The sequence below is a fragment of the Schistocerca piceifrons genome, chromosome 3, assembly GCF_021461385.2.
Source record: "Schistocerca piceifrons isolate TAMUIC-IGC-003096 chromosome 3, iqSchPice1.1, whole genome shotgun sequence".
NCBI lineage: Eukaryota > Metazoa > Arthropoda > Insecta > Orthoptera > Acrididae > Schistocerca > Schistocerca piceifrons.
In genome coordinates, this window is record NC_060140.1 from 835,081,563 (window position 1) to 835,107,052 (window position 25,490).

At 42.9% G+C, this 25,490-nt stretch overlaps 1 protein-coding gene across 4 annotated transcripts in view; it reads left to right on the forward strand.

Moving 5' to 3' along the window:
• The first annotated feature begins 4,484 nt into the window (after window positions 1–4,484).
• Window positions 4,485–25,490, forward strand: part of LOC124787975 (transmembrane protein 64) — a 38,254-nt gene continuing 17,248 nt past the window's right edge. For all 4 annotated transcript variants that reach the window (XR_007016046.1, XM_047254989.1, XM_047254990.1 and 1 more), the window contains exons 1-2: window positions 4,485–5,871; window positions 5,962–6,120. Coding sequence is in view for 3 of the 4 variants with exons in the window: in XM_047254989.1 (XP_047110945.1) it covers window positions 5,329–5,871; window positions 5,962–6,120 (702 nt within the window). In the remaining variant the exon portion in view is untranslated. The remainder of the gene's footprint in view (window positions 5,872–5,961; window positions 6,121–25,490) is intronic.

Consider the following 25,490-nt stretch of genomic DNA (forward strand, 5'->3'; position numbering starts at 1 on the left):
TGGATTGTCCGGAGATGGGGAGTCCAGGAGAGGCGACGGTCGAGGGTGACACCAAGGTACTTAAGGGTGGGAGTGAGGGCGATTGGACGGCCATAGATGGTGAGATAGAAATCAAGGAGGCGGAAGGAAGGGGTGGTTTTGCCTACAATGATCGCCTGGGTTTTGGAGGGATTGACCTTGAGCAACCTGGTGGCACCAAGCGGTGAACCGGTCAAGATGGGATTGGAGAAGGTGTTGGGAGCGCTGCAGGCGGTGTCATCGGCAAACTGGAGAAGGTGGATGGGGGGTGACGGCGGCGGCATGTCCGCCATGTACAAAAGGTACGGAAGGGGGGAGAGGATGGAGCCTTGGGGCACACCGGCGGAGGGGAAAAAGGTGTAGGAATCCGTGTTATGGATGGTGACGTAGGAAGGACGGTGGTAGAGAAAGGAACCGATCAGACGGGTGTAGTTAAAGGGAAGAGCGAATGTTTGGAGCTTGAAGAGGAGACTGGAATGCCATACGCGGTCATAAGCACGTTCGAGGTCCAGGGAGAGGAAGATTGCGGAGCGACGGGAATTAAGCTGTTCGGAAAGGAGATGAGTGTGGTGAAGGAGAAGGTCGTTGGAAGAGAAGGACGGCCGAAAGCCACACTGGGTAATGGGAAGGAGGCGGTGCTGGCGGAGATGCTGGTGGATGCGTCGGGTGAGGATAGATTCCAGGACCTTGCTGAAGACCGAGGTAAGGCTGATGGGACGGTAGGAGGAGATGGCGGACGGCGGTTTGCCAGGTTTAAGGAACATCAGGATACGGGAGGTTTTCCACAGGTCGGGATAGTAACCGGTGGACAGGACTACATTGTAGAGCCTGGCCAGAGTGGAGAGGAAAGAGACAGGAGCTTCACGAAGGTGATGGTAGGTGACACGATCGTGACGAGGAACGGTGTTGCGTTTTGTGTGGAGTGTAGCAATGAGATCCTGTGTAGTGATAGGGGCATTGAGTTCTGTGTGTGTAATGTTGTCCAAGTACTGGAAACCAGGTGCAAGGGGAGGGATAGAGGTGTCAGTTTGATCGCGGACATCCGGGAAGAGGGAGTAATCGAACTGGGGATCATCGGGGATGGAAAACACATCAGAGAGGTAGGAGGCAAAGTGATTGGCCTTACTAAGGGTGTCAGGGAACGGGTGATCGTCATGGAGAAGAGGATAGTAGGGGGAGGGTTTAGTTCCAGTAAGGCGACGGAAGGTTGACCAGAACTTGGATGAGTTGATAGGTAGGGTAGCATTTAAACAGGTGCATGTCTGTCACCAGTCCCGGCGTTTCTTAGCCGCGAGCAAATTACGAATGTGTTGCTGGAGTTGCTGGTGGCGGCGTAGTGTGTCCGGGTCACGCATGTGGAGGAAGGCACGGTAGAGACGGCGGGATTCATGGAGGAGGAGGACGGCCTGTGGGGGTAAGGTAGGACGGTGGGGGTGGATGGCGACAGTAGGGACGTGGGCCTCCACGGCCTCAGACAAGGTCTGCTGGAGAAAGGAGGCGGCATGGGTTACATCGTCAGGGTGGCGGTAGGTGAAGGGGTGGCTATCGACCTGGGTGGAGAGGGTATCCCGGTAGGCTTCCAGTTGGCACGGGAATAGTCATGGACGTACTTAGGGGGAGGGTCATTAAGAGGGTTGGGGCGGGGGCGACGACCGTCTGAAATGGTGAGGAGGACAGGGAGATGGTCGCTACCAATAGGCTCCAAAACATCCGCCGTTATGCAGCCAAGGAGGTTGGGGGAGGAAAGGATAACATCGGGAGTGGAGTTGGATTCAGGACAGGTGTGCTGGGGGATGGGGATGAGGTCACCTTGAAGGGAGGAGAGGAACCGATGCCACTGCCGTAACTGGGCGGCGGAACGACTATGGATGTTGAGGTCGGCGGCGATCATGTAGGAGGAGAAGGTACGGTCAATGTGGGAGAGGAAGTCGAAGGGAAGAGGGGCGTTAGGGCGGACATAGATGGTGGCGCAGGTAACGGTAAGGCCGGGGAAGAAGAGACTAAGGATCAGGAGTTCGGTGGGGTCGGGAAGGAGAGGTTGGAGCCGTATGGGGATCTGGAGGTGGTGACCAATGGCAACTCCGCCACGCGCAATTGGGAGTGGGATTATCGGAGTGGTGGAGGAGATAGGACGAAGTGTGGACGGTGTGGTGGGGTTGGAGGAATGTTTCATTGAGGACGCGGTGGGTGGCAAGGGTGTGCAGGAAGAGGTTCTTGTTGGCGGGAAGGGAGCGGATATTGTTGAAAAGGATACGGTGCTGTCGCGCCATGTCAGGGATTTAGACAAGGGTGTCAAGACGGGAGAAGGTGAAATGGGCCTGGTTGTTGGAGTAGGTGGCGTACATTTTGAGTTGGAAAATGGAACGGGCAGCGAGGGATATCTGTTGGAGAGTGTGGGGGCACTGAAAAGGATGAACATTCTGAAGGACGATGGTGAGGAATCTGATGATGTCCTCAGCGGTAGGGGGCAGGCGAAGGGAATTGCCGGGAGGGGTGGGGGCTTCCAGAGGGCGGACAGGGATGGTGAGTTCAGGAGTGGTCGGGGATTGAAGGTTAGGGCACTGCCAGAGGAAGTGCGCTTGCCTACAATGCGGGCAGCTGGGGGCCTCGCGGCACTCGGCTGTTGGGTGTGCGTTATAGCGCAGACACCTCTGGCAGCACACGGATTGAGGAGGGGAACGGGAGGGGTCGACCTTGTAGCACTGGTTGAAGAGGAGGGCACCCTCCTTCAGGATATGGTCAATGGAGGGGGTGTCCTCAGAGAAAACCTGCATAAGGCGGGTGGGGCCAGCCGAGTTGAAAATGCGGCAGACTGCCCGCACCTCCAGTGTGGGATGCGCCTTGGGCTCCTCCAACACCTCCTCCTCCGTGATCGTCGGACTAAGCCGAGTGATCGCGGTGGTGAGGGTCGGCGGGCGACGCGGGGGTTGGGGCTGGCGGGTAGGGGACAGAGAAGGAACAGGGGTGAGGGAGGCGTCGGGGCCAAAACGGGTGATGGGGAGGCGGGAGAGGATGTCAGTATGGAGGGTTGGGCTGGGGGAGGAGATGAGAACGGAATCCTGTCTGGGAGTGAGGAGAGAGATGGGGGCACCAGGGAAGTGTTGGCGGAGGAGGAGGGAGAGATTCCGGGCCTCGAAAAGGGAAGGATCGGGACGGGAGAGGAGGTATTTGTATAAAGTGGGGGGGAGGAGGAGGAGGAGGAGGAGGAGGAGGAGGCGGAGGGAGCGGGGCCAGGCGGGGAGACATCCATGGCATTATGGGGGGGAGGGACGACGGGGCGGAGCCTTTTTGGGAGCGGAGGAGGTGGTGGTGCCACAAGGGCGTTTAACGGCGGCAGAAGGGTGGGTGGTGATATGAGGGACGGGAGCTATAGGGAGGTGATGGGAAGGGGCAGGTCCTGGCGTGACACAGCAGTCGGCGCCAGAGATGGTGACGGTGAAGGCGACGGCGATGGTGGTGGCAATGATGGCGAAGGCGATGGGGAGAGTTGGGCATGGGCAGTGGCCCGATGGGCCACCACCCTAGCTGGAGCGGCAGTGACAGGCCAGGGGAGTGGGGGGGAAAGGATCAGAGGGAGAGGAGCGGGAGGAAGAATCTGGAGAGGGGGCGACAAAGAGCGAGGGCGAAGGGAGAGTGAGAAGAGGCGGGATGGAAAGAGGGGGGTGTGACTGGGCACACCATGTTATGGTGGTGGTGGCGGCGGAGGGGGAAGTATAAACGATGGCTGTGGTGGTAGTGGTGGTGGGGGCTGACATGATGACAGGGAGAAACAAAAACGCACAGGACGAAAATAAAATACAAAAAGTGGGGACAGACGATGACGAAGACGGAGGAGGACGAAGACGGACGAAGACCAGAGTCCCACGCTACTGGCGCTGACGGCGACGGCGGGTGGCAGGAACGCCGCAGCTGCTGCTGCTGCCGCGGACAAGGCCGGGGCGGCTGCTGCTGCTGGGCTGGCTGGCTGGACCGCTGCTGCTGCAGGAGGACTGGCTGGCTGCCGCCGGCTGGACCTCTGCTGCTGGCCGGGACCGGGACCACCGCTGCTGCTGCTGCTGCTCGGCCGGACCGCTGCTGCTCGGCTGGCTGGCTGGCTGGCACCTGAAAAACCTAGCACTTCGATTAGTGCTGGAATGGCACAATCGTAGGGCGGTAACCTTGCGGAGTACCGCCGGAGATGGCGTCCCGTTGAAGAGAATGTTCCGTGTTGTTCAGTACGAGGTCACCACTTTGGGTGAATTCTGCATCCAACTGTAATACACAGGACAATGATAGTACTCATCCACCGCACACAACAGAAATCTCGCCATAGCAAGAACATAAAACGTAAGTAATATTGCCCAATACAAAGGTGAATCTAGTTTTTATAGCACAGCTACTCATGAATCAATGATTGCACTCGCGCCATATCGATTGTCCATATTTGCCCGCCACAGCGCCATCTCTGTATTGGTGCGGTCTTGGCACACTGCATTTAGAATGATCTTGTTCTTCAAGAGCACAGCAAACAAAATCAGTTATCTGAACCTGCCTTTAATTTCGCGTAATCTATAAGTAACAAAAGGAATAATATTTAATGACAAAGCCGCTTCTATTTGTAAGCAATTTCCCGTTCGTTTGCTGACAGTCTTAAATCGTGATTTGAATGTCGCATGTTCAAATGACACTACTGGTTTCCACTGCCGAAAACATGTTTTTGGTAGCTGTGTACGCCACTGTTTTCTCTAGTTACAAGAACTTTGTGATTTTTAGCGAGTTTTTGGAGGCCACTCTAGGATTTTTTACATTTTGAATTCTAGATAAATGAAATCCTAATACTGCATCAAAGTCATGGTTCTCGGAGAAACGTGGACATGATGACGTGGTGTTTGCTTATTGGCACTGGAACGTACCTAATTGATGCTATAGTTGACGACGCTGTTAGCATCGAAGTGTAAATGCTAAATGATGGAAACGGACTGATTCTTCGGCAACGCTTGGTACCTGTATGGCACGGTGCACAATTCTCAAACTATACCGCAGTCAGTTAAATAACCACAGAGTTTACCTTCAAAATTCCAAAGATTCATATAATTGTATTTACAGAGAAGTCTGGTTGTTGTCATGTGTGAAGTTGTTATAGGTTTTTCATGTTGAGGCTTCTAATGATGCATATTTTTTGTTTCACGTTTTTGACAGATGTAATATCAGCATCTGCCTCGGACTCGTCATGCAGTCAATTTGAACAGAATTCTTTTTGTGATTTGACGTGAGGTTTCAAATAATGCAGGACATTCCAATATTTGTTTGTAGGCCATCATATAAACAAATATGAACTCGATAAGTATTGATATTGATGGAACGGTGTCCGATTTTAGGACATCTAAATCTGACAGTTCCTGCCTGAAAATAAATTCCGTGAACAGTGCTGGCTATCTATATAATTGCTGCTTGCTACTGATCACCGTAATTGTTTTAAGCATAATTCTATTTGAATTCAAAGAATATGTTAGAGCATTGCTAATGTGGGTTGAGTCACAAGATCAAGTTGTTATATACTTAATTTTTACTGTGCTGTTCGTTCTAGTTTCCTTCCCATTCACTTGGGGGTACACAGTTCTTGTTTTCGCTACAGGTTACGTTTTCGGAATAATTAGAGGGCTAGTAACAGTTTTATTCGCAGCAAACATTGGTGTAGTTGTCGCACATTTTGCAGTTAGACTTGTACACTATAAATTTCCATTAACAAAGCTTATCCAGAATGACAAAATTCAAGCTGTGCTCTCTGTGATATCGGGATCTAAAGCATTTAGAGTTGCAGCCTTTTCTCGCTTGACCCCAGTGCCTTTCGGAGTACAGAATTTAATATTTGCAGTGAGTGTACACTTTAAGCCACTTATTCAAAATAGATTAGGGTGTTTATAGAAATGTTATCTGAAGCTTTACTTAATTTTATTTCTGTAGGTCAGCAATATTAATACGAGAATATATTTCATAGCATCTTTTATTGGTATGATACCAGCCCAAGTCATAAATGTGTATCTGGGAAGCTCATTGAGATCAATGGAGGAAGTTTTGTCCCACAAATCAACAGCCACCACAGCTATCATTGTGTTTTTTCAAGTATGTATGAATTTTAATCAGTACTTACCATGTAATGCAAAGTAAAATATATTGTACAGTGCTCTTTAGAGTTCAGCATTTGCTTTTTGCCACTGCTGTTGAGACGGTTCAATAACATTGTTGTCACTTTGTTAAAATTGGGTAAGATGACTCTGAGGACAAATTGTAGCTCTCTTGGCTCTTGCAAGATATTTGTGGAAGTAAATAAATTATGCATGACTTGTCAGAAATAACAAACCACAATTTCAAAATTATTGTGACTTGTATTGTTATTGCTATCAGTTATGATCGGGGATTAATCGCCTCTATTATGCACACAATGATCACAGTACAGTTATTGAGGAGCTCTTCCTATTTAAAGTGACTGTTGAATTATTGAAAAACCGTCTGCATCAAAGTTGTAGAATGTGATGTGATCTGGTTCACTTTGATGCCTGCTATTGCAATGATCCACTAGATTAAAGCCCGTGTCACATTTATAGTGTAATCGCAGATTACAGTATCTGAATTTGGCACAAAGTTATTGGTTCATTGAACTCATGTAAGTGTCAAAAAGATATTCACACAAAATATGTTGCATTCTGTAAAATACTGAACTGGAAACCTGTTCAAAAAATCAGTTTCTAGTAACAAAATTTATTCATTGGGTATTTGTAAACTAGTAGTAGGATAGCTGATGAATTGTAAGGGGACATAATACATATCAAATCAGCAAAAGGGGGATGGGGTGTTAACTTCTTAGCCTCAGATGTTATTGAATTTAACATATGTTACAATTTAAGATGAAGATAGAAGTACGTATTTGTTTGTTTTGTGTAAAAGTATTCCTGGTCCAAGATACAAGCTGCAGAGGATGATGTTGCAAGTACCTTTTCAAACCCGCAATTTTTGGGAAAAACTTTAAAACTGTGTAAGCCCATCACTGGAACAGTTCCAGCATGTTTTCTTTGTTTTCTCTCAAAACTAACAGTCCCAAAAATTACCATATTAGACAAGTTTCTGCTGCCACAATATCGCTTACCGGTCTCATGAAATCAAAACCTAGTTTTATTTGACATAGAATTTTATTTGATTCTAAAACATGCAAGAAAGCTCCAAAAACTTACAGATTCCAAAACATATAACTTCCATAGACTCTGCTTAGACCTTTAATGAGCTATTTGCTGAAATAAAAATGCGTTGTTTTGCATCAGTATTCTCTTTTGATATTTAGTGATGCCATCCAGTTAAAGTGCACTTACAATGTTCAAAACTTTTCCGCTACTTGCTGATGTTGGCAGTTCATTTCAGTTGGTCATAGGCAATTGGGCAATGGTATACCAGGGTCAACGGAGGTGTCCGATCCCAGCTGTCAGCTTTGACCCGTGACGTAAGGGTGTCGTGGTGTGTGATGTCATGATGGTGCAGAGTTTAGTTTATGAATGTGTTGTGTTTGTAGATGTTGTCTTGTTGCGATTGGTGGTGTCCTCTGGTGGTGTGTGTATGGTCTGTGTGTTATGTGGTGTATTGGGTTCATTTGGGTGTCGGTGCTTGAAGTGTGCATTTATCGGTCGTGACTGTTATAGAAGAACGGGAATTATTTTCAATGAGTTAAGAATTAAGTTTCCATTGTTATTATGCAAGAATCTAAGAGTACAGTTTAAATTTTATGAAATATTCTGTTGTATATGTCAACATTTTACACATTATATTCCATTATATTGCTATGTGATTGCATATATTCCACATCATTCATGTCTTTTATCTAAAACTTAATTTCTCATTAGTTCCTCCATGTTTTATACTCGCTAAATGTCTGCACTTGCCATCAGTCATTGCACAAACAGTTATCCATTACAACACAAAAGCCACTGACACTGTAAATGCACTTAACATGCCTTAGCAACTGAGGCAGTCACAGTATTTAAAAAATTACAAACTGGAAGTGAACACTGATGGTAGTGTTGCTGTCTTGCAACTGGAAACCTATATCCAGCAGCCAGTCCATGTGGCAGCATAAAATTAACAATGATTTCATTTCATAACTGACGTCTGTAATTGCTGCAGTCAAGTAGTCAGTCATCCACACAGGTCACAATATCCCTCTTTGTGAATCTTAATATTCTTTTTCATTTTCTAAACTCTGGGCTGAACAAAATGAAATTTCTTCTTTCTTGATATTCTTTAGTGCAATATAAGTTTGCCCATCACTTTGAGTCCAGGAATGGGTCTTCTCAATTCCTTTCACAGGGGCTTTTTGGATGGACCATTCTTCTCTTTTCTGCTGGTGGAATTCTTCAATTTCCACTTCGCAAACAGCATGAGGGCTATAGATGAGTGTGATTTCACCACTCTTGAAAAATCATCAGTATTCTGAACTTCAACTGTACTTGTGCAGGGAAGATTGTTTTGTAGTATGGTGCTTCAGTAGGCCACCTACGCCATAGCAAGGCCTCTTCCCCTCCCAGTAACAGTTGATGCCCACTCCATTGGCACAAGCAGTTTAGTCTTCAGACAGTTGGTAATGATTTTTGAAGTGACTAGGGCCAACATCGGAAGTATTGGTGATCTTTTCTGCCTGTGATTGCACTTATGAATTTTGCACATTGTCAACAATGTATGTGTTGAATCATGTCCTGCATCATCACTTATACTGCAGCTCTTGTAGTATTGTTCTTCATATCACTTTTGTAAAAATTGGAACTTGCCCATTACTCCAACGATATCCTTGTACTTCTTGTGGCAGGATCACAGACAAGTTCTCAGCAAAATCACAGCGAAGTTCTAACTGTAGTTCTTCAACCTGTACATGTCCCTTCACTTGAGCAATGTATTGTTGCACTTTTCTTAAATGTCGGTGTGTTACTGCTTTCACTGCCCATTTCATAAGTTCATCATTGAAAATGTTAATGGCAATAGTTCTGATGGTTAGTTTATTTTCCTCCCATGTAGCATATATGTAACTTCTAAAAAGTCTTCTGGTACGTTTTTCAGAACAAGTGCCTGTAAAGAGAGTTATCCCTTTCCAGGGCAATCACTTCATTGATGAAGCAAACATGTCTCTTGCTTTGCATTACAAATTACTAATGACTTCACACATCTCGCCAAGGTGTCATATATCATGTATTCAAGTAATTTCTTCGAATTCACTGCACAAAGCTCAAAATTTGCACAATACACGCATAAACAGACATCTTTAGGTGGATGTGGAACCACCTACTTTGGCTGTAATGCATAAAATTTTGCTCTTCCAGTGTGTAATGTTGTATATTCCTTTCTTAAATACAGCGAGTCGTGTATGTTTTCACTTTCACAACTTTTTCTCCTTCAACAGTTATTGGTTCTTTTTTTGTTGGCATTCTGCCGAGAACAGTCCCACTTATCTTCCAGATAAAATTACTGTGCTGTTTGAACATATGCTTCTTGTACAGAACGATGATAATAGGGATCTGGTATCCAAACCAATCTTTTACAAATCTCATTTCTTGTTTTGTCCACCACGTATTTTGATGCTGATGGAATGTGATGAAAACAATTTTCTTTTAAAAAGACTTTGGGATAATAGAACTTGTACCGTTTCGTTGTAGGATGCACACAATTCAACAGCTGAATTGATGTTTGAAAAACTTCCTAGCAATTGTGCAAACTTCCTTTGGTTCATTTTCTTCTCAAGATGGGATTTCTACTTTGAAGAGTATGATTAGTTTAGTTTTGGTGTACTCCCTCACAGCTTCAGTTACTTCTCTGCATAGAGCATATGACTTGACCACACTGACCACAGTTTCATAACAGTGCTCCCACATACGTCTTCAGGTGTCCGACTCAGGGAATGTAATTCTTCCTCTGTGGATGCAGTGACTGCTGCATCTGCACCATGATCTCACCTTGTTCAGTTGCTGCCATTGTTGGTATTCTGTCATAGCATTTAGAATGCATAAAGTCATCACAAAAAACATTTTGACTTTGAAACAGAGTCTTGAAATGAGGACACTTATTCCCAGCCTGTAGAGAGTCTGTGGTTGGTTGGCTTTTTTTCACTCTTTTTATTCAAATAGTCAGCACATTTAACTCTCCTTTGGCCCCCAATCAGAAGACATTTCAGACACAGTGCTTTCCACAAAACACATTACATCTTGATTTATCAGCAGAATCCTCACAAAGGCATACAGTCTTATTTGGATCTTCTCAGGTTTTGGTTGGTTGGTTGGTTGGTTGTTTGGTTGGTTTGGAGAGTAAGTCTCGTCTCATATTTTCTACAATGCTCTCCAATATAGAAATTAGTTTTGAACAAGTGCAGTACAGAAACCAGAATTAAACAACTGCAACAGATCAATTGGCAAGAAAAAACTGCAGCAAAGAAGTTAGAAATAAACAGCAACAACAAAGAAATTAGTAATAAACATCTACATTAGAGGAATTAGCCATGGAACGTTTCTTATAAAACTAAAACCTGTTTTCAGGGATTGTAGTACTGTGTGGTACTAATCAAATGTAAAAAATATATAATAATAATAATAATTTGGAGATAAGCATTTTTTCGGGAGAGGCGTCGTAATGTGGACCGGACAAATATCCAGTGGGCAGGACATTCATAATTGCGCATTTGCCCAAAGCAGTTTTAAGTGCCTAAAATCTGAGCATCTATTTTAAAAAGCACTTTCTGAAGTTTTTACTGCTAAAATTTATGATGTACCAGTTAAAATAAGGCATGTGACGATACTTCCACTATTGAAAGTTAGTAAATGTTTGCACTTAAAACTACATACATCATTAATTGCCTTTATTGCTTAAGAATGAAAACAAAGAATAAAGAAGCATATTTTCTTACTTACATTCCAACTTGCTGTCCCAAGGAAGGACGCATGTTGCTGTCAGCTGCTTTATCATTTCTACTGTCCATTTTTCTTTTTACCACTTCTGCTGTTCATTTGTCTCACACACACACACACACACACACACACACACACACACACAGTGTTGAATGTTGAACAGCTGTGTGTGATAAGCAAAAAAAAAAAGAAGCATTGTCTTTTGTCATCGTTTTGCAGTGTTGCACACTTCTTAGTCCATATCAAATTTCTGAATATTATTGAAGAATGATTGTTGATAACAAAATTATTACTGAACATATTAAACTGCTGGCATGTGTTTCCTGATAATTAATGTATTCTTAAACATTAAATTGTTTTCAGTGAAAAACCAAAAAATAAATGAATAAATTGCCTTATAGTCAGATGTAGTGACATTAGAGCCAGACTATAGCTTTCTGAACTGCTCCTTTCCTTATTTACTCTTGTATGACTGCGCTGCTGTGAAGATAAAATGAGAACAGTAACAAAAAATATTAATAACATAAAATCGATGCCCAAGACACTGCATTGCCTCTGGCAAAGAATAATTTCCCTCACATTGTTCCACTTGGGTGCGTAGCTCACCTATTAAACTTGTGTTCAGAAATTTTAGTCTATCTAACAATCAAAACTTTCATGGCAAATTCAGTAGTGGTTGTCAAAACAGAAAAATACAGCCACATTTTACAAGCAGTGTTTGATGAAATATCAGATGAAAAAATCTCAAAGATATTTCACTGAAATTTCTACGAGTCTTGAAAGTTTGGACTCAAATAAAGGTGTCTTACAAACATTAGTTGTAAAGGAAAAGGCGCAGTCATACTTGCAGCCTGAAGAGTTGTGGATGATGATGTTCTCTGGGTGAGAGTTGAGAAAAAGAACTCATGAATGAAATCATTTATTGATTACAGCTGTAGAGTTAAATGAGCCTCAAGTCCTCAAAATATTCACAAACTTCAATATGTTGGTAGAAGTTCTCATTGGGAAACTACTGTTCTTTACACTGCCATCTGCAGAAGAAAGGTCAATCTTATCTAAATTCCAAGCCAGAAAGAAATTCGTTGTTTCTTGTATTAATCTTGCAACTAATATTGATCCAGCAGTACAAGATAGTAACCTGAAGCCTATCGAGATGTTGTTGTTGTTGTTGTTGTTGTTGTGGTCTTCAGTTCTGAGACTGGTTTGATGCAGCTCTCCATGCTACTCCATCCTGTGCAAGCTTCTTCATCTCCCAGTACCTACTGCAGCCTACATCCTTCTGAATCTGCTTAGTGTGTTCATCTATTCATCTCTTGGTCTCCCTCTACGATGTTTACCCTCCACACTGCCCTCCAGTACTAAATTGGTGATCCCTTGATGCCTCAGAACACGTCCTACCAACTGATCCCTTCTTCTAGTCATATTGTGCCACAAACTCCTCTTCTCCCCAATTCTATTCAATACCTCCTCATTAGTTATGTGATCTACCCATCTAATCTTCAGCATTCTTCTGTAGCACCACATTTCGAAAGCTTCTATTATCTTCTTGCCTAAACTATTTATCATCCATGTTTCACTTCCATACATGGCTACACTCCATACAAATACTTTCAGAAACGACCTCCTGACACTTAAATCAATACTCTATGTTAACAAATGTCTCTTCTTCAGAAACGCTTTCCTTGCCATTGCCAATGTACATTTTATATCCTCTCTACTTCGACCATCATCAGTTATTTTGCTCCCCAAATAGCACAACTCCTTTACTACTTTAAGTGTCTCATTTCCTAATCTAATTCCCTCAGCATCACCCGACTTAATTCGACTACATTCCATTATCCTCGTCTTGCTTTTGTTGATGTTCATCTTATATCCTCCTTTCAAGACACTGTCCATTCCATTCAACTGCTCTTCTAAGTCCTTTGCTGTCTCTGACAGAATTACAATGTCATCGGCGAACCTCAAAGTTTTTATTTCTTCTCCATGGATTTTAATACCTACTCCGAACTTTTTTTTTTTGTTTCCTTTACTACTTGCTCAATATACTGATTGAATAGCATCGGGGAGAGGCTACAACCCTGTCTCACTCCCTTGCCCAACCACTGCTTCCCTTTCATGTCCCTCAATTCTTATAACGGCCATCTGCTTTCCATACAAATTGTAAATAGCCTTTCGCTCCCTGTATTTTACACCTGCCACCTTCAGAATTTGAAAATTCCAGTCAAAATTGTCAAAAGCTTTCTCTAAGTCTAAAAATGCTAGAAACATAGGTTTGCCTTTCCTTAATCTTTCTTCTAAGATACGTCGTAGGGTCAGTATTGCCTCACGTGTTCCAGTGTTTCTACGGAATCCAAACTGATCTTCCCCGAGGTTGGCTTCTACCAGTTTTTCCACTCGCCTGTAAAGAATTCATGTTAGTATTTTGCAGCTGTGACTTATTAAACTGATAGTTCGGTAATTTTCACATCTGTCAACACCTGCTTTCTTTGGGATTGGAATTATTATATTCTTCTTGAAGTCTGAGGGAATGTCGCCTATCTCATACATCTTGCTCACCAGTTGGTAGAGTTTTGTCAGGACTGGCTCTCCCAAGGCTGTCAGTAGTTCTAATGGAATGTTGTCTACTCCCGGGGTCTTGTTTCGACTTAGGTGTTTCAGTGCTCTGTCAAACTCTTCACACAGTATCATATCTCCCATTTCATCTTCATCTACTTCCTCTTCCATTTCCATAATATTGTCCTCAAGAACATTGCCCCTGTATAGACCCTCTATATACTCCTCCCACCTTTCTGCTTTCCCTTCTTTGCTTAGAATTGGGTTTCCATCTGAGCTCTTGATATTCATGCAAGTGGTTCTCTTTTCTCCAAAGATCTCTTTAATTTTCCTGTAGGCACCCTCGTGAGATAAGCCTCTACATCCTTACATTTGTCCTCTAGCCATCCCTGCTTAGCCATTTTCCGCTTCCTGTCGATCTCATTTTTGAGACATTTGTATTCCTTTTTGCCTGCTTCACTTACTGCATTTTTGTATTTTCTCCTTTCATCAATTATATTCAGTATCTCTTCTGTTAACCAAGGATTTCTACTAGTCCTCGTCTTTTTACCTACTTGATCCTCTGCTGCCTTCACTATTTCATTCCTCAAAGCTACCCATTCTTCTTCTACTGTATTTCTTTCCCCCATTCCTGTCAATTGTTCCCTTATGCTCTCCCTGAAACTCTCTACAACCTCTGGTTCTTTCAGTTTATCCAGGTCCCATCTCCTTAAATTCCCACCTTTTTGCAGGTTCTTCAGTTTTAATCTACAGTTCATAACCAATAGATTGTGGTCAGAGTCCACATCTGCCACTGGAAATGTCTTACAATTTAAAATCTGGTTCCTAAATCTCTGTCTTACCATTATATAATCTATCTGAAACCTAGTATCTCCAGGATTCTTCCATGTATACAACCTTCTTTTATGATTCTTGAACCAAGTGTTAGCTATGATTAAGTTATGCTGTGTGCAAAATTCTACCAGGCGGCTTCCTCTTTCATTTCTTAGCCCCAGTCCATATTCACCTACTATGTTTCCTGTTTCCTTCTCTTCCTTTTCCTACTGTCGAATTCCAGTCACCCATGACTATTAAATTTTCGTCTCCCTTCACTACCTGAATAATTTCTTTTATCTCATCGTCAATTTCATCAATTTCTTCATCATGTGCAGAGGGCATACAAACTTGTACTACTGTAGTATGTGGCGGCTTCATGTCTATCTTGGCCACAATAATGCGTTCACTATGCTGTTTGTAGTAGCTTACCCGCACTCCTATTTTTTTATTCATTATTAAACCTACTCCTGCATTACCCCTATTTGATTTTGTATTTATAACCCTGTATTCACCTGAGCAAAAGCCTTGTTCCTCCTGCCACCGAACTTCACTAATTCCCACTATATCTAACTTTAACCTATCCATTTCCCTTTTTAAATTTTCTAACCTACCTGCCCACTTAAGGGATCTGACATTCCACGCTCTGATCCGTAGAACGCCAGTTTTCTTTCTCCTGGTAACGACGTCCTCCTGAGTAGTCCCCGCCCGGAGGTCCGAATGGGGGACTATTTTACCTCCGGAATATTTTACCCAAGAGGATGCCATCATCATTTAATCATACAGTAAAGCTGCATGCCCTCGGGAAAAATTACGGCTGTAATTTCCCCTTGCTTTCAGCCGTTCGCAGTACCACAACAGCAAGGCCGTTTTGGTTAGTGTTACAAGGCCAGATCAGTCAATCATCCAGACTGTTGCCCCTGCAACTACTGAAAAGGCTGCTGCCCCTCTTCAGGAACCACACGTATTTGAGGCAATAATCTTTGTTTGTGGCACAGCAAAGAACACTGAACTAAATTCAAGTTAGAGAGAACTTGGCTGATTCTAGGGGAAACAAGGACTTTGGTCCAGACAATGTGTGTGAGGAGGAGTGGGGGAGATAGACAGTATCACATACATCCTTTATTGTAGCGGTGAGGCGTAAGATGAACTTGTGAATTGTTAGAAGTTGTCATAAAAATTCTAGGCACACCAGTTACATCTGCTGCTACAGTGTGTTCCTTTAGCACTTTTAGATGGCTTTACAGTATAAAAAAAGAAGCAGACTCTTGTCAGAGAGCTGCAAAACTAACATACATATTCTATACCTGGAAGTTGATGAATGAAACAGGAGCATGACCTAATCCTGTTGATGTCAAGGAAAAACTCATATTGAACAGTCCAAGCAAAAACAAAAGGAAAAGGAACCCAGTAATCAGTGAGGAATCACATTCAGAAGAATCTGAAGCAGAGTTGGAACTCTGTAATTCTACTTCAACTTATAAAGATCATGAAACTGGCAGTGAACAATGTTTTAATTTTTTGCAGAAGTATAGTATAAGCAAAAATATTACATATTGGCCAGCTACATAATATAAACTATACTATACTTCAAAAATTACTTTTGAACTTGAGTGTTTTTTTTTTTTTTTGTGTACTACCTAAGAGTTGACCTTGTTGAAGATGCAAAAAGTTTGACCTTGCTGAAGATGCAAAATGTTATGTTGACAGTTCTATTTATTTCCCCTGATAACTCTCTGCATACTCTCAAGTAGCTTTTTCAACTGGTTTAGTTAACCACTGAAGAAGCAGTGTTACAAAAAACCTGTTCCAAAATATCAGTTTAATTTTTTTGTATATGTTGCTTATCAATTAATCTTTAAAATGCATAAATGTGCAGGCATTTATGACTTTTGGGCATTTGCCCCAACTTATAAATGCCCACGCATTTTATATCACTAGGGAGGGGGATTCATAAATTAAAAAAAAATAAACACCATAAAGCTACAGCAAAAGCCCCTTTGACACATATTTCCAACCTGAGGATATCATTGTAATCCTAAAGTTATTGATAAAATACCTGGGACTGTTTCAGAGGTGCCATCTTCCGTGGACTATGTTTTGGACTAGAATTATTCTTTCTTTCTTTCCTTTTTTATTTTTTTAAATACAAAACAAAAAAACTGGTTTCTTTCTTTGTCCTGAATTTTAACTTATATTAAGTTGAATAATACCTGAAACTATGAAGGTAATAATATTTCTTAGTCTTCTTTAATTGATGTGGACTATGCCAGGGGCATTCAAATGAAAACAAGACATGGGAAAAAGTAAGTAAACTCATGTTGAACAATTGCATTTCTGCCAGTTATTCATGTCTTTCTTACACAATATTTCAACTGTGTGACTCACAGTCTTCTCCAGATGCTAGACAGCACCTGAAGAAGACTGCAAGTCATGCAGTTGAAATATCATCCAAGAAAGATGCAAATAACTGGCAGAAACCAGACTGTGCAACATGACAAAACACCTTGCCAGGAAAACCTGAAGAATTACAGCAAGTAAACTGTTTGTTACTTCTAAAGTAGTCACCATAACAATTAATATATTTACCACACTGTGAAACAAGACGGTCAGCACCTTCATGGAAAAATGTTGGCAGTTGCCTGCAGAACCCAGGTAAGCATCTCTTTGTCTCAAGCAAGTTGACGACCAAGAATGTCTTTCTCCAGAGCTAAAAAAAATAAGGAAAAATCATGGAAAGATATTGGGACTATGGAGGATGTGTAAAAGCTTCCCAGCAAAACTCCTGCAGTGTAGTTGAGACAATATTGGTAACGTGGTTTTCATTGGAGATTGTTTTGAGTACACTGCAGAAGTCTGACGGGGAAATGCTTATACAATCTCGATCTCACCCTCTGCAATTTCAATATTTTGGTGGCCTGGAGAAAGACATTTGGGCTGTTGATTTGTTTCAGGCAAAGAGGTGCTTGCATGGGTACAATCACTGTTCCATAGCCAAATACAAACTTTTTCCACTGACCATCTTACCTGTTAGTAGAATAAATGTATTCACAGTTATGGTGATTACTTTTGAAATAATAAACGGTTTGCTGAATTCTTTTCATCTGTCTCACTTTCACCTGATTGCCCCTCATACACACACAAATTTCAGTAATGTATGGAAAGTGGAAATTGATCGATCAAAGATAGGGATGGTTTCGGGGAAAAGTTATTCAGAGTAACTATATATGCAAAGAAATGAACAGAAGTCATGTCCCCAGTTGAAAGCAGACATAAATCCAAAGGTTCATTTGACTGTTGCAACACTTTATATTTGGTAGGCCTATCATGCTAATTGAAGTAGTATAGTGTGACTTTCATCCAACCCGAAAAAATGCCAGCCATTTTAATAGAGAGGTCTCTGATTTAATATGGATTCTGAACCATGGCAGAATTAGAGGCAAAATTCACTTTAACTGGCAAAATATAGGATCAGCAGGAAATCCCAATTCTTGGTATGATCTCTGTATCATAAGTTCCAATAGCACACTGCCCAACCAATGATTACATCAGGAAAAAGCTGTACTTCCATTTGGACATCTGTAGCCTGTTTATGTATTGGTTACTGGCAACATTAGCTTTGGTTGTGGATGTGGTGGCAGCGGCAATGGCAGTGGCGACACCGGTGGCAGTGGTATTCAGTCCAAAAACCGGTTTCACACAGCTCTCCAATATAGTCTGTCCTTAATAAGCATTTCCACCTTGCATAATTTGCTGCAACCTATAACTTTCCCCCCCCCCCCCCATTTCTTCCCCTCCCCCTCCTCAATTTGAATCAGTGGGCTTACCTCTTCTTTAGCCATTCCATTTATCCATTTAAATTTCAGCATCCTCCTTTAGCACCACATTTCATAAGCTTTGATTATCTTCTCGTATACACTGCCTTGTCCATATATAATTTCCTTATAAGTTTACACTATGGACTAAGTTAGTGTCATATTCCATGAATCATTTGCCTGATAATTTGTGATGGTGCGGGTTGAGTCATTTCACATTCACACCCCAAATTAATTTGTGATTAATTATACAGATGTGAGTGTTTTTTCCTACCCCTCACCTTTTGCACTTTACAATAATAGAAATTCTTCTACAGAATGAAATGGGTTGTCAAGGAGAAACTTTTTTCAGTTTGTTTTCTAGTTTTACTTTGTTGTCTGTTAGGTAGAAAAAATATAAAAAAGATTACCCACTTTTCAAACCACACTTAAAAATCAAAACAAATTTGGCTCATCATATGATGGTATAAACTTTAAAGAGCCACGCCTCTCAAAAATTTGCAGGGAGTAGTACTTATTTGTAATAATTCACAGGGAATTACATTTAGCCTGTTACACACTTAAAATTGTGGTACATCGCAAACACTGACAGCAGTGAGAATTCCTCCAAATGGAATTGGGCAACTAGAGCCATTTTAATTTTTACAGATTGCCACAACTCATGCTTGTGTCACAAATCAGTTTTTCCATATCACATGAATGTCATCCGAAGTATTTTTTTCTTTCTATGAAATGTAGTGTTTTCATCCAAGAAAGTTACCTTTTGGTTTGATGGCTGGATACTGCCATCTGTCTTGCAAACGAAGTGACATAGAAATGAAGAACCTAAAGTACAAAACAGAAACTTTATTAAACTGTCATAAGCATATAAGTACTGTTTTTAATGAGTAATCAGATGATCTGAGTCATCATCACTCGATTCCTTGTTGCTACTGTCTTTGTGGAGAGCATCATTCTCTGTGCCATTAAGGGCTTATAAACACACCGTTTTTTAAATGCATGATGGACACTTTTATTTGGGACACATTTCCAAGATTGGTCATTCAACCCACTCACTTGATATAAGTGTGCATGCTTAATGTGTCCTGTAAGCATTAATTACCTATCTTCTTTTGCTTGCAATTGCATGTACATATTTTTAAGTTTGTCCCTAAATGTTTTATTTAAACAAACATCGAATGACTGTAGAATTGACATCATCCCTCCTGGAACTACAGCCAAGTGCATTCTCCCCTCTACCAATTTTCTCTTTACAGCTGGAGTAGTAGGCCCTGCGTATGACTCTAGTACAAGCACATTGGCAAACTTAGCAAGGCACCAGAAATGACATTCCCATAGAAGGTTAATCTACTCTAATACAACGTCCTCTGTGAACCAGCCATTTTTGCTAGCAAGTAACCAATAACGATTTTTGTAAATACCTAGGACTTAAGTAACGTATTGCTTTTAAAAACAGTGAGCGGTGGCAGTTTATGGCCATCCACTGTACGAGCAAGCATGACAGACATGAACTGCTTTTCACCACTCGCAGACAATTTCTTGACATCACTGTTCCCTTTTGCTTCTACTATGTAATTTGTTGTCATTAAAATACACCAGAGTTTGGTCCACATTTCCATCTGAGTAAAAAGATATTATTTTCAGTGCACTGTTAAATTATGAAGTGTTAAAATTCAACGAGTTTTTCCTTGTAGTTTTCTGTCAGCTTCTGTGGAATTGAGATGCACCTACAAAGAGAAAATCTCCAATATTTCATGAAATGGGCACCCCAATTGCAGCTTCCTTTGAAATTTGTGGTTTTCCGCTGTTTAGCAACTTCATGTGCTTTAACTTGGATAATTTCTGCTCCCATGGGTAAGCACTTCTGTCACTGTTCCCTAACAAAATCATTCAGCACAACTTCTAACATACAGTAGCAGCCGTGTTTTGGTCCATAAACTGTTTTTCTATTGCTGGAACAAGTTGAAAGGTGTTCGTTTTTCTGTCCCCATCATTTCACATTACTCTCATTGATTCCATGTTTTCTCAGTGAGAGAAATCACTTCTTTTTTCGACTTCACAGTATAATGAATACACTTCATCATGGTAGACTAAAACCTGGCACTTTACAGAGGTACTAAATTAGACTGAAGTAAATGGTGAAATCTAAGTGTACCGTCTGCAAACATTGTAGCGAGCACTGCTCTCATTGGCCTTGGGGTCAGTGGGAGAAACACAAATGAAGTTGGAGGGGGGGGGGGGTTGGTAGGTGTACTGGGGGAGTTTCACCCATTGCGTGAAGCACAAATAACGTGTGGTTCATATTGTTCATCTGCTATAGTAATTATCTCTCACGGAAGTAACAGAGTTTCATAAAAGCTCGTGTTCAACACCTTATCTGTACTCATGAATATGAAATTAAATTAAAGCAGTGAAACTACTACTTATTGTTACATCACAAATATTGGCAGCATATAGAAATGGCTCAATGTACATCAGCATGTGCCGACAGCTTCTGAATGCAGCTGGAGCTGTCGAAATGCAAGACTCTTACCATACTAGTCACCTTCTGCAGGTTCTTAAAAATGTTCATTTTGATGGTGTGTTTGTGAAGAGATTTACTTTTATTGCTATGGATATTTGCAAGCTGCTGAATCCAAAGGTGAGCAGTATTAAATATGAATTTCCTTCATGATAAAAAAATTAACATTCAGCACTTAAATAACAACATAACAGGGTCTGTGGCAAAAAACTACTTACAGTGATTTCTAGCAGCATTTTTTGGTAGTTTCTTAAGCTTCTTCCCTTAATGAAGCCACAGGCACATTTTTGGACCATGAGAATCAGAAAAAAAGATAGACTTAGGTAAATACAGTACTCTTGTTCGACATTTGTAGATTTTCATCGTATCTTTTATTTATGTATTAATCCAGGGATTATCTCACAATGATATACTATTTATTATTGTAATACAGTGAAAATAAATAGCTAAGAAAACACACACACACACACACACACACACACACACACACACACACACAGAGAGAGAGAGAGAGAGAGAGAGAGAGAGAGAGAGAGAGAGAGAGAGAGCATCCTGACATTTGCCTAAAATGATTTAGCAAAAACCATAGAAAATGTAAATCATGATGGCTGGATAGAGAAAATTTTATCATCTTGAATATGAGGTTAATGTCCTAACAACCACACTGCCTCACTTGGTTGGCCCCTATTTTATGATATTCATTGATTCACACAAAATTTTCTCCAGATACTTGTGTTATAAAACATACATTTGCTCTTATTTGCAGCGTGCACTAAGAGCACTCGCCGGTGATATGTGCTATGCTCCTTCCGCTAACTCCGTAACTTCAGGCCGCTCAGAGAGCGACACCAGTCCCATAAACATGCAGCTATGCCCCATTCAAATCTTCTATCCTCCTCTCCGTTCACATGAAAAACTGAATCAGCAACCCTCCTTGATGAGTGAGATGTTTAGCTCAGGAGACTGACAAGACATTGTTAACATGCACTGTAGTTCTCACAACATGATTTTCTTGCAAAATTGTTGTATTGTGATCATTTATTGTAATATGACAGAGTCTGTAGTTGTTTGTTGTTGTGGTCTTCAGTCCAAAGACTGGTTTGATGTAGCTCTCTATGCTAGTTTATCCTATGTGAGCCTCTTCATCTCCGGATAATTACTGCAACCTACATCCTTCTGAACCTGCTTATTACTGTATTCATCTTTTGGTCTCCCTCTATGATTTTTATCCTTCACACTTGCCTTCAGTAATTGGTAACCTGTAGTTATCCCCCTTTCATTGTTAACCACTACTCAGGAGTTCTCAAAGTAATCCTTAAATGTGTAGTATGCGTTAGTTATGAAGAATGTTTCAGCTGCATTTTGAAACAGGTTCATTTTAGTGACCTTTTTCATTGCTTTGGGCAATGTATTATGCAGTCTTATTCCCTGATAGAAAATGCTGTTTGGAGTTTTGTGTTTGTTTTTCCCAGGTAAATGTAAGTCCAGACTGGCTCTTGTTCCATGATTATACATAGGAATAGTAGAGAAATGGTTTCCCTTGTAGGCATGGCAGATTGGTAGAGGTACTCACTTGGTGTATTAAGGATGCTCATTTTTGTAAAGTAGTTCTTTACAATGAGTCCGACTACTACTTCTAGTTATTATTCTTATGGACCTTTTGTGTGTTTCATGCTTTTGATTCCCAGAAAACAATCTCATGGCTAAGAATTGGTTAAAAGCTAGGTATTGGCAACATAACCTAGGCCTTGCACTGTACTACTGCTCAGTCTATCACCACCACCATGATTTCGGTGACAATACCACACTTTAACCGAGAATTGCGTATATGTAAGAGTAGTATGTCACCACAAGACACTGGCTGTTAACAAACTGATTATAGAACCCTAATAGTATAACATGCTGAGGACAGTCATGTTACCAGTATCTTTACCTCCTGCGGGTTCGGGGGTAAGAATAGGCCTGCGGTATTCCTGCTTGTCGTAAGAGGCGACTAAAAGGAGTCTCAAACGTTTTGGCCCTTATGTGATGGTCCCCTCTTAGGTTTGACCACCATATTTCAAAATTATTCCGAAGAGCGAGCCAATTGGGGAAGGGCGCCTTACTTGGCATTGTGTCCATCGTGCATTGAGACCTTAGCCAGCTTATTCGTCGTTGCATTGCAGTCCTGCTTGCTCTCCATCTCTTGAACGAAGATACATTCCTGGGTGCGATTTCCTCCAGGCCCTCTGCAGTGTCGCTTTCTGTGCTGATGATGACCATGGACCACTTGCCACCTAATATCCAGCACGGTAGCCAGTCCGTTGTGGTGGGGCCGCCATGTACCCTGTTGGTTGTAGCCTCCTGACAACGCAGGGATTGCTCTACTGATGCCTGCACCGTTAACTCTCCACGTATGCTAAGGAGTAGATGCCTGTCTCCCTGGGGCATCGGGACTCCTGGCAATGGCCATCCTGCCAGGTGGCCCTTGCTGTGGCTGGGTGGCGCCCGTGGGGAGGGCCCTTGGTCGGAGTAGGTGGCATCAGGGTGGATGACACACAATGAAGCATGGCACATCTTCTCTTGCTGGTGGCCAACCACCAGCAGTCTCTAAGCGTTCAAGGGCTCACTTTAATGCAAACGTGTATGACCCCAAATCGTTCCCCTCCCTGGCCACACCATGGGAGGAACGGAGGAACAAAAGTATATGAATGACAGCAAAACGTATTCACCCCGGTATCTAGTCTGTATGAGAGCTGATGTGGAATCCTTTGTGTCCATGAAGTCTCAGTTCTTCATAGAGCATTTAGAGGACAAGTTTGGGGAGGTGGAGGGCTTGTCAAAAATGCGGTCCGGGTCAGTCTTGATATAAACAGCATCCTATGACCAGTCACAGGAATTACTCACTTGTAAGAAGCTGGGGGATGTTTCTGCTACTATCACGCCCCATAGAAGCTTAAATATGGTCCAGGGCATTATCTTCCACAGGGACCTTCTTTTACAGTCCGATGACGAGCTGCGCACCAACTTAGAACGACGAGGTGTCCATTTCATCCGGCGCATCCACCGGGGTCTGCGGGATAATCAGGTTGCCACTGGTGCCTTCATCTTGGCCTTCAAGAGTGACACATTACCCGAGAAGGTGAAGGTGATGGTCTACTGCTGTGATGTCAAGCCATATATCCCTCCCACGATGCAGTGCTTCAAGTGTTGGAAGTTCGGCCATATGTCTACCCGCTGTGCTTCCAGCCTCATATGTTGCAATTGTGGTCGTCCATCCCATCCCGATACTCCATGTGCCCCACCTCCCATCTTTGTCAACTACAGAAGGAATGGAAAATAATGGAATACAAGACCATGGAGTGACTGACCTACACTGAGGCTAAACGGAAAGTTGAACAGCTTCATCCCGTGCGCACGACGTCATCTTATGCCGCCACTGTCACTCCTGTTACAGCTCCATCGATTGCACCACATACAGTCAGCTCTGAGAGCCAAACGACCACATCTGCCAGTTGATGGTGGGGGGCACTTCCCTCCCTGTTGCTCCTGCACCACTACCTCGGGAGCAGCACCCTCCCCCAACCATCGGGGACACCAGTCCCCACTTCTAAGCTGGAGAAGAGTAAGTCTTCTGTGGCTTCTCTCGCTAGGAAGGGATCCCTTGCGTCACTCGTCACTCCCTTCCCCGGTTCCTACCAGTGGCAAACCAGACACCCGCCAGGGGCTGAAGAAGCCCTAGGTAGCTGGTCGTAGGGCTTTGCAGTCCTCTTCAGTCCCGGAGACTGAATCAAAGAAGCCCTCCCAGCAAGGGCAACCAAAGGAACAGCGTGAGAAATCGAAATCGAAGACCCCTAAGACCAAGGAAATTGTGGTGGCACCCACTCCACTGCTACCTACAAGCTCTGCATCTGAGGATCGGTGGAGATTCTGGTGTCCGCTGAGGACCTAGATGTCGCCGGTCTCCCTCAGACACCATGGATGTCGCTCCCGTCGGTACTCACTCCATGGCAGCAGGTGACCCAGCAGCGTAATCTGCCTCCTCAGTTCCTTCACACCTTTCTCAGCCATGGACAGTGTCATCCTCCAGTGGAACTGCAGCGGTTTTTTCCACCATCTTGCTGAGCTCCGACAACTTCTCAGCCTTCACCCTTTCCTCTGCATTGCACTTCAGGAAACTTGCTTTCCGGCATTGTGAACCCCCGCCCTCTGTGGCTATCGGGGTTATTATGAGAACCGGGCAGCTTATGAGAGGGTATCTGGTGGCGTCTGCATCTATGTCCTTCACTCTCTTTACAACGAGTCTGTCTCTCTACAACACCTTTAGAGGCTGTCGTTGTTCAGATGTGACGCCTCAGGCTGTTACTGTCTCTCTCTTCCATCAGATGGTGATGTCTCGCAGCATGTCCTGGCTGCACTGATTAGCCCAATTGCCACCATCTTTTCTTTTGTTGGGCAACTTCAATGCCCATAACCTTGTGGGGTGGATCAGTGGCAACAGGCCGAGGCAGCATCATTGAGCAAGTATTGGCACAGCTCGACCTTTCTCTGTTAAATACTTGTGTCTTCTCACATTTCAATGTGGCGCATGGCACGTACTCAGCCATCGACTTTTGATCTGCACCCCTAGCTTATTTCCATCTGTCCAGTGGAGTGTGCATGACGACTTGTGCAGTAGTGACCACTTTCTGTCATTGCCACAGTGTCACTCTTCTGGGCGCCCCTGCAGATGGGCTATGAATAAGGCTGACTGGGACTTGTTCACCTCCATTGCCACTATTGAGCCTCTTTCCAATGACTCCATTGATGCGGTGGTTCACTCGGTCACCACCGGCATTGTTACTGCTGCAGAATCTGCCATTCCCTGTTCTTCTGGGTCCC